The 14,555-nt window shown below is 46.9% G+C and overlaps 1 protein-coding gene across 1 annotated transcript in view; it reads right to left on the bottom strand.

Annotated features, from left to right (window-relative positions):
• LOC144953753 (uncharacterized) overlaps positions 1 to 7,255 on the bottom strand; it is a 102,561-nt gene extending 95,306 nt beyond the window's left edge. Inside the window, 2 exon segments of the mRNA XM_078884348.1 lie at positions 4,018 to 4,799; positions 7,187 to 7,255. Of these exon segments, the coding sequence (XP_078740474.1) occupies positions 4,018 to 4,771 (754 nt within the window). The 5' untranslated portion in view covers positions 4,772 to 4,799; positions 7,187 to 7,255.
• Between the last annotated feature and the right edge of the window lie 7,300 nt (positions 7,256 to 14,555).

Below are 14,555 nucleotides of genomic sequence, written 5' to 3'. Positions count from 1 at the left end.
CTGCTTGTTGCTCGGTGTCAATTAAAGTGTGTACGTGTGTTGAGAATGGACGGAGAGTCTGCTGTGCTTGCTGAGTGTTAAATTGTGTGTGTGCGCTGCGGTGTGCAGTTGTTATCTTGATGGCGAAGTTAATTATTAACTCGGGAGCGTCGGGTATCTTGCGCTGTATTATCTCGTGGGTTACCTTGTGCGATGGGCTTAATTGAAAAATATATATATTTTTTGGTATATTGTGCTGCAAGGTGCTATGTGCGATGTAGTTGTTGCAAGAGAGAGAATATTTGTGTTGTTGCTGCAATGTTACGACTGGATTAATGGTGTGTTGGTTGCCTGCAGATCGGCTTGCTATTGTGTTTAAATGTGCGCGTGTGATCGCGATATGCTGACTGTATGTGCTGTTTACACCGTTCTGTACGGTTATGGGGTGCGATGCATTGATTGACTATTGGGGTTGGGATGTTATTAATTGTGCGTACCTGTTTGGAAATTGGTAACAAATTCGAGGGGGACCCTATTATTTGGTCGTATGGATGTTATGTACACGCGATTTTGTGTATATTATGGGTAATTGCGCTTTGTGAGCGAGAGCGCGCTTTGAGGGTGCGTGATGACGCCGTTGTGGGTGTCTCTAAGGTTTATGCTAATGGGACCGTAAATTGGCGCCAAGTGGCGTCGCGTATTCGGTTGATCGCATGCAGCCACGAGTTGCTTTGCGAGTTGGGTTGTGTAACCAATGTGGTTGGTAAAATATTGGTTAAAAATTCCCCGATATGACTGCTGCGCGCAGCGAGCTGGGGCTGTGCGTCTATCGTTGTTGGGGTTTGTTACAATAAGACGGGGGATGCATTTTGTGACCCCCAGCAAAGGGAACCTGGGGTGCACGAATGGAGAAAACTGGCCACGTGTTCGCACGTTGGGCCGCCATTTTGCGCGCACGCGGGGTATGGCGACGATGCGCTTTGCGGAAAGGGCCGCCATTTTGAGTGCGCGCGAGATATTGCGCGAACGCGCTGGGCGAAGGGGGCCGCCATTTTGAGCGCGCGGGAAAAACCTCGGTGGGGCAAATATTCCATCTGTTATGCCTGCCATTGTTGATTGGGTGATGCACGAGTGGTGGTCACGTCGGCCTATGGCTGATGGCTGACCTGACAGCCCGGAGGCGAAACCTCCGTGGTATGTCTTAAACTAATGGGCCGTGTGCTCATATGGCTCGGGGAGTCATGGTTCAGTTGTGCGGTGGCAGACTGAACCTGGTGTGCCGGGGGCTCACGGGATTTGGGTTAGGGCGTTATTGTCTCTATAAGAGAACATTACCCCGTGGAGGGGGTCGTTGATATCTGGCCTTGCCAAGGGATTGATCTTCCCTTGGCTATAAAGCGTCAGACTATAAGAGGCTGGTGTGTGTCCATCACTGATGGGATAGTAAGGGAGGAGCATGGCCGAGTGCTGCTCATCCCCGAAATGGCACTAGCCGAGAGTATGGTAAATGGATGTTGCTGTGGGTTGACGACCACGGTGAGGGTTACGGCGAGTTAAACGTTACCGCTGGGGAGCGTGGCTCTCTCCACGCGAGGGTGTGCGATTAGGGGTTTTGTTGGTTTGTTGAGAGTGACTGTGGGTACATGCTGTGTACGTCTGAGGTCTGTGCTGGTCCTCAAGGGAGGACTGCTGGTGGGTAAGAGCAGAATTTTTTTTTGTGTTGTTGTGTAAATAATATTGTTGTTAAAATGTAAATACTGGGGCATCGATCGCGGTTAGTTTGGGTAATTATTGGGGTTTTTTTTTTTTAAGCGGGCCGGATTTACATCATCTCCACTACCCTGAGGCCGGGTGGCTGTCGTGTACGACATGCGGATGTGCGTTGTTGTGCTGTGCCTCAGGGGATTGGATTCTCCTTCTCGTCACAGATTCTTCAGCTCCCGTCGCACTGGGTGTTACCTGGTGTGCTAGCTGGATGAGGACTTGAAGGAGCAATTGAGCGCCGTTCGTCATTCTGCTCTACCACTTGCTCTTTGATGTTGGACTTGAGCCGAGCGGATGGAACAACAACATGGACACGCTTTGAGACACCACATTTCTGGGTTGTGCGCGTGTGCCATTTTTGCGTGTTGGTGGCCGTTGTGTTGTGCTTTGTGCTATTATTCTTGTTGTTCTGTTCCGGTTCCTGATCCTTCCCCTTTTGTTACTTGTTGTTGTTGTTATAAGGTCTATTGTGTCTGGGGGACTCCTGGTTGTGATGCCTTCGCCCGCATTATTTGGTTCTGTTTCAGCCGAGGACGGCTGGAATTTTCTCTACGGGGGAGGGTGGTGTAATGCGGGCGTAAAGGGCTTGGCGGATGTGACGTCATGTGGGGAGGAGTCAGGGTCACGTGAGAGGGAGATGGTATAGCGGTGAGACAGGAAGAGATCGGGGCAGTCGGGCGAGGGAAGAGTGGAGACCGCGTTGGGTGGTCGCCGTGCCCTCAGCCTGGTGGCTGAGGGGCTCGGTGACAGCGCCAGCCAGCGGGATGGAAGAGAGTTGGTTGGAGACTGGACGAGGGTGAGGCCACGGAGGGCGGAAGCTGGGAGCAGCGACAGCAGCCGGAGAGGCTGCGTGTGGGAGACAGCAGCGAGGCTGCTAGGGGCTACAGCAGCCGGGGGCTGCAGAGCAAGAGGGCTACGGGAGCACCAGCAGCCGGAGGGGCTGCGTGTGGGGGAACAGCAGCAAGGCTGCTAAGGAGCTACGGGAGCGACGGAGACCAACAGCGGGGCTGTTGGCGGTGATGGGAGCGACAGCGAGGTCGGCACCGTGTGGAAGGAGCCAGATGAAGGACAGCCGTGTGGGAAACAGAAACGAACCCGAATAAAGGACACCAGACCAGATACTGTGGTCGAGTCCATTTATTACACTTGTAAGGGCCGGGACCCTGTGTGGCTCAGAGGCGGGACCTTGGGACCCGGGGCAGGACGTCCGTGTGAGGGCCGGGCTGCGGGACCCAGTGGTCGCGATCCATACCCAAGCTGGGGTGGGTCTGTAAGTTCCCCTGGAAGCTACGGGGCTGGAGAGCCCGTGTGTGTGTAGCCGGGTGGAACGTGTAGCGTGAGCTGTAGTGACCACACGTGTTATTGTGGCAAAGACAAGTGTTAATAAAGTGTGCTACCCATCAAGTGGTCTCCCACCGTAATTTACAATATTACAATAACATAGTGAATGCTTGGGAGCTTATTGGCTCTCGCTCCTGGTTAGAGATCTACCCAACACACAGGTCCACAAAGACTGGCCGCTCTTACCCTGCAGGTTGAACCTAGGAACTGAGTGTTCAACTTCACATTCTTGTCAATAGAGGCCTGTGACAAAGGTGCATCTATTGGAGCGGCATCGTCTAAGGCAGTGGTTCTTAACCTTGTTGGAGGTACTGAACCCCACCAGTTTCATATGCGCATTCACAGAACCCTTCTTAATTGGAAATTTTTTTTTTTTTTTTCAAATTCAAAACATAGGTACATGTTTTACTGGTGCACAATCATGAGTCAGGTGTGTGTCTTAACCTCCGCCAAACCCCTGAGACTGACTCACCGAACCCCTGGGGTTCGATCGAACCCAGGTTAAGAACCACTGGTCTAAGGCTTACGCATCTCCCGGGTCTCCATTTGACTTTGTATTGTCTCGGAGGAAGTCAACCCAAACCTCCACTTCCACAAACTGCTGGGAGTCGCCTCGCTCTGCCTCACAGTCAGAATTCTCCTCCTGCTTCACGTTGCCTCCATCGATGTGAAGGTCCGATTTGGGAGTTGAATCTTCATCTTCACATTTTACCTTCACTTCTTCGCTCTTCACCATCACGTCTTCACATTTCACCTTCACCTCTTCATATTTCACCTTGATTTCTTTGAAAGTGTCCAAGCTGGGATTTTCTTCCGGTTCTTGTTTGATGAGGGATGGGCTCATTGCGGCACTTTGACTTTCACAAGCTGATTTCAGACTCCACTCCTGGTGGATTTTCTGATGCTTGTGTGTTCTCTGGTGTACATGAAGATGTGATGACTGTGCAAACGCCTTCCTGCACGGAGTGCACCTGAAGGGTTTCTCTCCCGTGTGTGTTCTCTGGTGTATTTTAAGATCAGATGACTGTGAAAACGCCTTCCCACACACACTGCACTTGAAGGGTTTCTCTCCCGTGTGTGTTTTCTGGTGTATTACAAGAGTAGATGAACGTGCAAACGCCTTCCCACATACACTGCACTTGAAGGGTTTCTCTCCCGTGTGTGTTCTCTGGTGTGCTACAAGATGAGCTGAAAGTGCAAACGTCGTCCCACACACACTGCACTTGAAGGGTTTTTCTCCCGTGTGTGTTCTCTGGTGTGCTACAAGATGAGCTGAAAGTGCAAACGTCTTCCCACACACACTGCACTTGAAGGGTTTTTCTACCGTGTGTGTTCTCTGGTGTGCTACAAGATGAGCTGAAAGTGCAAACGTCTTCCCACACACACTGCACTTGAAGGGTTTCTCTCCCGTGTGTGTTCTCTGGTGTGCTACAAGAGCAGATGAATCTGAAAACGCCTTCCCACACACACTGCACTTGAAGGGTTTCTCTCCCGCGTGTATTCTCTGGTGTTTTACAAGATGAGCTGAACGTGCAAACGCCCTCCCACACACACTGCACTTGAAGGGTTTTTCTCCTGTGTGAGTTCTCTGGTGCCGTGTCAAATTTCCAGGACGATCCGTGCTGTATGCACACCGGTCGCATTGTTGCCTTTTTGCACCGAGCTGCGCCGACTGCCTTTGCTCCATGAGACCACTTCTGCAGAGGCAGCGACAGCTGCAGACAGAAAAAGAAGAATATCCACACCATCTACACGTCAGTATCGAGGCACAGAGGAATGCATATATACACAGTCACACGTGACTTACACGTCTACACTTATTCATATATTTATGATATAGTAAAAAAAAGTGTCCCAAATTCATCACACGGTCTGTTATGGCACACAATGAGAGGGCAAATGGTCATAAAAATGCCTGGAAGCCCTCATATCTTCAAAATGAACGTTAACCCAAAACTCAGCACACAATTTCAGCTGTCTGGCTTCTAAATAAATGTTTATGAAAGCTAAATTCAGCTGACATAGCAAAGGGTGTTGAAAATAATACAATTTGTGTCATGCACAAATGCATAAATTAATGTTCAATCGCAACTTAGAGATGTGAAGCCAGGCACAGATGTCCTTGATTGCTGGGATGAGCAGTTCCGACTTCAGCTGCTGCACGTGTGTGCTGTGATCACTTCCTGACTCCATTCTTACAAAGAGTTCCAGAGGAAAACTAAAATAAACTACCGTTTTGATATAACCTCTGTGCTCAATAGAGTTAATAGACTTTACTGCAAATACAAACTTGACACTGTCACACACTCAGAGGTGGAGCCAGGATTTTCAGATAGGGGGGGGAAACCCCTCCAGCAATGAAAAATTACAGGAGTTGTTAGTAAGTAAGGAGTTGTTAGTGAGAAAGGAGTTGTTAGTAAGAAAGGACTTGTCCCTTGCTTTTCATTCGACGCTTGTGATCGTCATCGCGCTCGCTGAACGTGTTGATGCCTTCAGGAAAGAAAAATAGACTTTTATATTTTGGGGGGGGGGCGGGGGAAATGACCATGACGTATGTGGCATCAACCCGCATCACACCTGAGCTAAGCGCTCTGCAATGCTTACCCCCCTACCACATGGCTCTTCGCGCGCCGTACTTCTACAGCTGTTCACAGCGTGCCGGGAGATTTTAGGTGGCGCTTCGCTCCTGGCCGATTAAGCCATTGGCTTCTCGGAGTTTCAATACAAATCCGTGTGAAGAACGGGTACAACTGCCATCTTAAATATAAAGCAGAACTTACACCTGTTTGTTTGTGTGAAGCAGCAAAAACTCTCCAAAGCTGAGCTCTGGCATCATGAAATTTTCACAGCTTATGCTGTCTGAAATGTCTAAGCGAACGCCGCGTCATTCCCTTCCCGAGTGGCAAAAATCGACCTGACGTAGCAGTGGGTTCAGGTTGAATTTCCTTGAGTGAAAACATCCGATTTAGGTAAATTGAAGTGTTTCGGCTTCTTTCTTGCAAGCATCAATTTTTTCAGGGTTTTTCATTGAATTATGAGGGAATATTAAATTAATCCAAGACAAGAATCCAAGTCCCGGGCAAAGCCGGGTAGTGAAGCTAGTTACTAATAAACCCCAATGATCGTTGGGGGGGCACGTGCCACCCCACCCCCACTGGCTCCACCACTGTCACACACTGGCATGGTTCACAGGTGGTGGTGTGTCCAGACCCACGCCTGGCCACCTTCACCCACCAAGTAATTCATTGAGGATCAACCAACACAGCCGAGGCTGCGTGTCTCTCTGTGGTGAGATGTTAACTACCTGTCCTGGCATACAGGAAGTCGTGGGTTCGATCCCGACCCTGACGCCTGCTGTATATTTGTAGTTTACGTGTCTCTCTCTCTCTCTCTCCGTGGTCGCGTGGATTTCCTTCCCGATCCTCGGGTTACCCCTCCACATGTAGAGAGTGAACACCGCCACACGTCCAGAGTGAACACCTCCACGCGTCTAGAGTGAACACCGCCACGCGTCTAGAGTGAACACATCCACGCGTCTAGAATGAACACCTCCACATATCTAAAGTGAACACCGCCACGTGTCTAGAGTGAACACCGCCACGTGTCTAGAGTGAACACCACCACGTGTCTAGAGTGAACACCGCCACGTGTCTATAGTGAACACCGCCACGTGTCTTGAGTGAACATCGCCACGTGTCTAGAGCGAACACCGCCACGTGTCTAGAGTGAACATCGCCACGTGTCTTGAGTGAACATCGCCACGTGTCTAGAGTGAACACCGCCACGTGTCTATAGTGAACACCGCCACGTGTCTAGAGTGAACACCACCACGCGTCTAGAGTGAACACCACCATGTGTCTATAGTGAACACCACCACGTGTCTAGAGTGAACACCGCCACGTGTCTATAGTGAACACCACCACGTGTCTAGAGTGAACACCGCTATGTGTCTAGAGTGAACACCGCCACGCGTCTAGAGTGAACACCACCACGTGTCTAGAGTGAACACCGCCATGTGTCTAGAGTGAACACGGCCACACGTCTAGAGTGAACACCGCCACGTGTCTAGAGTGAACACCACCACGCTGTTGACGAGCCTCACCTTGTTGTTATTGTTGTTGTGGGCAGGTCGCTTCTGAAAACAAGAGCGGTACAGCAGCTCAAGCGGGCGTGGCCTGGTAAGAAATGAAAAAAAACTGTGTGAATATTTAAAACAAAACAAGTTACAAAGTAGCGAGCCAGGTGAAGGGAAATTAAAACTTAAGCAAGATACTCTTTGGTTCTTTCGGTAAAGTCACGTAGAATAAATAAATACATTATATAATAGCATACGACGTTTCAACTGCAACACAAGCAATCCTCATCAGGTACAAATGAAAGAGAAAAAAAACCTATTAAACTTAGAGTCAGCTAACATAACAGTCAACACCCTACCTGGTTGATAATGTTCTTCCAAAGATTGCTCAATTTTAGAGAGAGACACGGAGACACATAGACAGACACATAAGCAGAGAGAGATGACACAAAGACACACAGAGAGAGACACATATAGACACACAGAGAGAGATGACACAGAGACACACACACATAGACACACAGAGAGAGATGACACAGAGACACACACACATAGACACACAGAGAGATGACACAGAGACACACACACAGAGAGATGACACAGAGACACACAGAGAGAGAGACACACAGAGACACACAGAGAGAGAGACACACAGAGACACACAGAGACACACAGAGAGAGACACACATAGGCACACAGAGAAACAACGCCTCTGTGTTGAGGCCTTAAATAGAGAGAGGGGGGGGGTAGAGAAATTAGCATGTCAATGCAAGGCCGTAGCCATGGAGTCAACATTGGGGGGGACCAAATATTCCACGGGTCTGGGGTCCCCCCGCCAGAAAAATATCTAAATTTGAAAACTATTTTCCTGCCATTTCCTCCCTAAAATATTTTAAAAAGTTCACTAGCACATGGGATGGACTTTGTTTTATTTGATACAATAATGTCTAATAGTGTATTGTAATACATTGCTCTGTTTTTTTCTTTTTAACCTTTCTTGTTTCATAGTATGTAATGGCAGAGATTAGGGATTCATAAAGTACAACGCAATCCTATAAACAGGAATCTATGCATTGTTATATGAAGACAAGTCCAGATTTCGTTGCCAAGGTTTAGCAAATTGTTGTCTTCATTAACAGAGCATGGCAATTATTATTTACAAATATTTTTACAGAAACATATTGAGGGGGCATATTTGATTATAATACTTATTATAACATATTATAACATTATAATTATGACATATTATACTTATTATAACATTATAATTAATATATATTAATATAATAATTATAACATATTATACTTATTATAACATTATAATTAATAAATATTATAACATAATATTATACTTATTATAACATGTTATAATGACGGCCTTGTGTCAATGAGAGACTTGGAGGTTTGGTGACTGCACAGAGAGAGAGAGACACTTAATGTAATGCAACACAGAGAGTCGGTCAACACACCAACTAACGTACTCTTAGGTTTTTTCGGTAAAGTCACCACGTAGGTAAAAAATGAAATTAAAATTAATAAAAGTACAAATATAAATAAAATAATAAAATTATAATAAATCACGCCTCACTTGATGCAGCAAATTATAGTCTACATTATAGACTGCCAGTACACTCACCCAGCTTAATAACCGGGCTGCAGTCTACATTATAGACTGCCAGTACACTCACCCAGCTTAATAACCAGGCTAGTCTACATTATAGACTTGTGTTGCCTCCGAAACGTCGTGATTTGTTTATATTTTATTTCTATTGTTACTTTTATGAATTTGTATTCATTTCTTACCTACATGGTGACTTCACCTAGAACTAACGCGTCGCCTGGCTGATCGCGTTCTTCCACAGGTTGCTAAACTATCTTCTTGGTTCTTTCGGGAAAGTCACTTAGAATGGAAATAATAAAAATAAGAGGGAATATTATTTCATTATTTACATTCTACGTGATATAAAACATAATTAAATTGTATAGTTTTATTGTTTTATTTCTATTCTACGTGACTTCACCGAAAGAACCAAGAAGATGAATCACTGCAGTCACGAAAGCTTTAAATCGAAATTGCTCAACTAAGCGAGAGAATTGAAGCGAACACGACCAGGCGAGGGCACTTCTCTTCTACTCTCCTTGAATCTCATGGAAATGCCAGGATTTTCTGGAAAACAATCAAATGTATCGAAAAGGCATCCAAAACAGATCATCTGCCCGTTCAGCTTAACCGAAATGGGGAATATTTTTCAGATCCCCAAAAAATAGTTGACAATTTTAACCTTCATTTTTCTGAAGCTGGTACCCTATTTGATAATCTATTGGGAGTCACCCCTGCTCATGCAAATTCCTACACCCCTATCCAAACATTAAGCGAATTTAGTTTTCAGCCAATCCACGAAAGTAATGTTCTGAAACTGTCCTTCCTCAAAGGGTCCTCCTCTACCGGAGCAGATAGTATTCCCGTCTTTGCTCTACTAAGTGTTGGTCACCTAATATACAAACCTATAGCCCACATTTTCAACCTGTCCATCAAAGAAGCATCAGTTCCTCTAGAATGGAAACATTCCTATGTTCGTCCACTTCACAAAGGGGGCCCTAAAGATGATCCAAATAACTACCGACCTATCTCAATTTTGTCCCCGTTGATGAAAATTTTTGAAAAATTATTGAACTACCAAATTATCAGTTTCCTGTCCGCCAACCATCTATTACATCTAAAACAATCTGGGTTCCGAAAAAAATACAGCACCACATCTGCTGCATTAGACTCTATGAATCACATTTACAGTAGCCTTGATAATAAGCAGTACTGCGCCTGTCTTTTTCTTGACTTGTCCAAAGCTTTTGATACAGTAGACCACAACATCCTGCTTAGTAAAATAAGTTGCCTCGGTTTTTCCGAAAACACAGTAAAATGGTTAAAAAATTACCTCTTTTCTCGCACCCAAACTGTATTCACAGATGGTTGGAGGTCAAACAGTGTTAAGATAACAAAAGGGGTTCCACAGGGTTCCATTCTCGGCCCCCTCTTGTTCTCTCTTTATGTAAATGACTTGGGCACTGAACTGGATTATTCCAGGGTAAATCTTTTTGCAGATGACACGGTACTAATTACTGCTGGCCGCTCTCCGGATGACGTGATTGCTAAGCTCCAGAGTGATTTCAACAAACTACAACATCAGCTAGTTGCTCTTAAACTAGTCCTAAATCCTGCCAAAACCAAGGTGCTATGCTTCTCACCAGGACTAAAGCGGGAAGTTATTTTCCCCAAATTACATTCCTTAAATAATGATCAAATAGAGCAAGTTAAGATCTATAAGTATCTTGGGATCATCCTGGATTCAAAACTGAATTTTGAAGATCACATTGATTATATTGGGAAAAAGACAAAAATTAAAATTGGTTTTCTATATCGACACAAGCACTGCTTCCCCCCTATGTTCCGTTTGGAATTGATTAAAGCTACCATACTGCCTCTACTTGATTACTGTGACATTGTTTATAAATCAGCCCCAAGTACTGTACTGAAGAAGCTTGACTCAATGTATCACTCGGCCTTAAGATTTGCATTGAACTGCCCATATAGAACTCACCACTGTGACCTCTACATTGGGTCAAACTTAACATCTCTGAATGTTCGACGGCTTGTGCACCAGATCTTATTTATTCATGATGTACTTGCAAAAGAATCTGCAGATTACCTGCTGGATCTCATCTCTGTTTCAAAGAACAAATTTGACCTAAGGTCTACACTCATTTACCAGCTTAATATTCCCTATTGCCGTACATATACTGGAGGAAGGGCCTTTGCTATTGATGCCCCCAGGGTCTGGAATGCTGTTGCCAATAAATTGAAACTTGAGTCACTACCTATGAGATCTTTACTCAAAACTGCTCTAGAGGAGTTGTACACCCCTAGCTGCCAGTGCTATTCAGTGACCTAAAATAAAATGTTTCGCTCCGGATGATCGCTACAAAGTATGACCTGTGTTTTGATTTAGTGTGCTGATCTTAAAGGTGGAGTGACTCATGCAGCCAGCTATGGCTGCAGGGTTTTGGTAGTACATGTTGTTTATGCCATTTATTGTGAAAATTCTGTCACAGTTCCTGATTGCTTTTTCATTGCTTTCATGGCTTTATTTTGGTGATTTCGAAAAGTGTATTGTTTTAGCCATGTTTGTTTGTTGTAGTACAGAGTTAGACTGATGGCCTTAATTTAAGCTGTCTTGTGGTTGTTGTTGTTTGACTTGCATCCCACTGGGATTTTTGCACACAGCGTTGGTGTACGGTGTTTTTTCTGCAATATTTTGCTGTCTTTTCTTGGATTTTCTGTTTGCACTTAGTCACATATTCACTTTAAGATGTTTTTTTGTTCATGTTTTTGTTTTTTGTTTGTTGCGGTTGCACCCGATTCAAGAGCTGAATGGCTCACAGGGCTATACCTAATAAATGAACTTGAACTTGAAGAGGCAAGGCCCCGCGTTGTAAAGTTTCAATCTGGACATCGCTTCCATGCTTGCTGCAACTCAATTGACATCCCTACGAGAGAGAGAGCGAGGCTCTACCTCGGTACACAACAACAACAACAACCACAACAACAACCACCACAACAACAACAACCACAACAACAACAACCACAACCGCGATGAGAATTTCTCACCTCAGATTTCAGTTCCCGCGCGGAGCGTCAACTTTCCGTTACCTCGTGACGTCACGCGGCAGCAGCAGGTGACATGACGTCACTTGTGGGGTACAAGACACTCCCTTCCCACAATGAGCGGCTCTGTAACTTACATAAATTATGTTAATGAGCCTGGCCCAATCGTGGAGGGATGGGCCGTTGGTGCCGAACCGGTCACAACGAACTCGTGACGTTTTTCACGAATAAATTATGTTAATGAGCCGCCAGTCAGTGGGTGTGGCTTTGCCCAAATAAGGATAGTACTTGAACAGATAACGGAAGTGACCCAGGCAGAGGTGACATCACGCTCCCTTGAGACCGGTTGGGGTGAAATCTTTGGTGACATGACGTAACTAGGAAGGTACACCTCCCCCTGGCGTTTCACGCCGATGAGGTCATGCTGAGTGGTGACGTCACGTAGAGGGATTAGTGTTTAAGTTGATTAAGATTAATTTTCCATTGCTCCCTCCCTTGAACAGAGACCCCTTGGGTGTGTGAGCTCAGCTCAACAATGTGGACATTATTGTGTGTGCACACGTGTGTACACACCGTGTGTGCACACGTGTGTACACACCGTGTGTGCACACGTGTGTACACACCGTGTGTGCACACGTGTGTACACACCGTGTGTGCACACGTGTGTACACACCGTGTGTGCACACGTGTGTACACACCGTGTGTGCACACGTGTGTACACACCGTGTGTGCACACGTGTGTACACACCGTGTGTGCACACGTGTGTACACACCGTGTGTGCACACGTGTGTACACACCGTGTGTGCACACGTGTGTACACACCGTGTGTGCACACGTGTGTACACACCGTGTGTGCACACGTGTGTACACACCGTGTGTGCACACGTGTGTACACACCGTGTGTGCACACGTGTGTACACACCGTGTGTGCACACGTGTGTACACACCGTGTGTGCACACTGTACACACTGTGTGCACACTGTACACACTGTGTGTACACTGCGTGTGTGTGTACACTGTGTACATTGTGTGTGTACATTGTGTGTACATTGTGTGTACACTGTGTGATGGCTGGGTGTATGGAATTGATGTGGTTGAGGAATTGGTCTAGAGCAGGCCGGCCATGTGGCCAGATGACAAAAGTGTCATCTACGTACCTCTTCCATAAGGTCGGGCGTAGAGTGGCAGTCTGGATGGCGTCAGTCTCAAATTTCTCCATGAAGACGTTGGCTACAACCGGAGATAGGGGGGAGCCCATTGGGGTGCCCTCAGTTTGCCTGTAGAAAGTTCCATTCCAGGTGAAGTATGTATTGGTTAAGCAGTGTCTCACCAGGGGGGGTACCCCAGCATTCAGGCTTTGATGAACCAAGTCTTCAATGATTGCGATGGTGTCAGGTACAGGAACTTTGGTGAATAAGGAAACCACATCAAAACTGACAAGCAGGTCGTCTGGGGACAGGGAAACGTCGTGAGAATTGTATTTTATTATGTTTAATTATTATTATTTTATTATTTCCCTTCCACGTGACTTTACCGAAAGAACCAAGAAGATTTACTGTTTGTTTTCTACCTGATGACGATTGCTTGTGTTGCAATCGAAACGTCCTATTCTATTATTTAATTTATTTCCTTTCTACGTTACTTCACCGAAAGAACCAAAAAGCAAAATGAAAATTCGCTGAATTAACTTGACCAACATGGTTGCTTCTTCTTGGTTCTTTCGGTAAAGTCACGTAGAAGGGAAGTAATAAAATAGTACAAATAAAACATAATTAAATAATTCTCACGACGTTTATTATGTTTTATTTTTATTATTTTATTACTTCCCTTCTACGCGACGACTTTACCGAAAGAACCAAGAAGATGAATCCCTGCTGCAGTCACGAAAGCTTTAAATCGAAATTTAACATGGTTGCTGCAGCGCCACCGTGTGGCCACATAGTGCAACTGCAGCGCCTCAGCGCGCTAATTGTAGCAGTGGAACTGTTCGGTGTCTTCACGGCTTCATTGCAGCCAACCCGCTTGGGACATACGCCAGAACGCCGCAGCAGCAGCAGCGACTCACAACTCGGGGGTGACGCCTGACAGCGGCAACTGCTGGCGTGCTGTGTTGGCCTACACTGCACATGTCCACCTGATAGCAGACGTCACCACGCATTAAATACTTGTCCACCAGAGGTCACACGTAGCACGTCAAGCGCCGGTTAAAAACAAACCGAAACTCTGCGGCCGATTTGCGCTGCAATTCTTTATTTCTTCACTGATTAAAAAAAAAAGTAGTTGGAGCGCCTCCCTGCGTGGTGACGTCATCGCGCTCGGGTTGGTGGGCGCCCCCGTGCGTAGTGACGTCATCGCGATCGGGGGAGGGGCTGGTCACGTGGGCGGGGCTGGTCACGTGGGCGGGGCTGGTCACGTGGGCGGGGCTGGTCACGTGGGCGGGGCTGGTCACGTGGGCGGGGCTGGTCACGTGGGCGTGGGGGGCTGGTCACGTGGGCGGGGGAGGGGCTGGTCACGTGGGCGGGGGGGAGAGGGGCTGGTCACGTGGGCGTGTGGGGCTGGTCACGTGGGCGGGGGAGGGGAGGGGCTTGTCACGTGGGCAGGGGAGGGGCTGGTTACGTGGGCAGGGGAGGCGAGGGGCTGGTCACGTGGGCGGGGGAGGGGAGGGGCTGGTCACGTGGGCAGATGGGGAGGGGCTGGTCACGTGGGCGGGGGGTGGGAGGGGCTGGTCACGTGGG

Source organism: Lampetra fluviatilis, chromosome 82, assembly GCF_964198595.1.
Source record: "Lampetra fluviatilis chromosome 82, kcLamFluv1.1, whole genome shotgun sequence".
Lineage (NCBI taxonomy): Eukaryota > Metazoa > Chordata > Hyperoartia > Petromyzontiformes > Petromyzontidae > Lampetra > Lampetra fluviatilis.
Note: the sequence above shows the minus strand (reverse complement) of the source record. Positions and strands in the feature narration are given on the sequence as shown.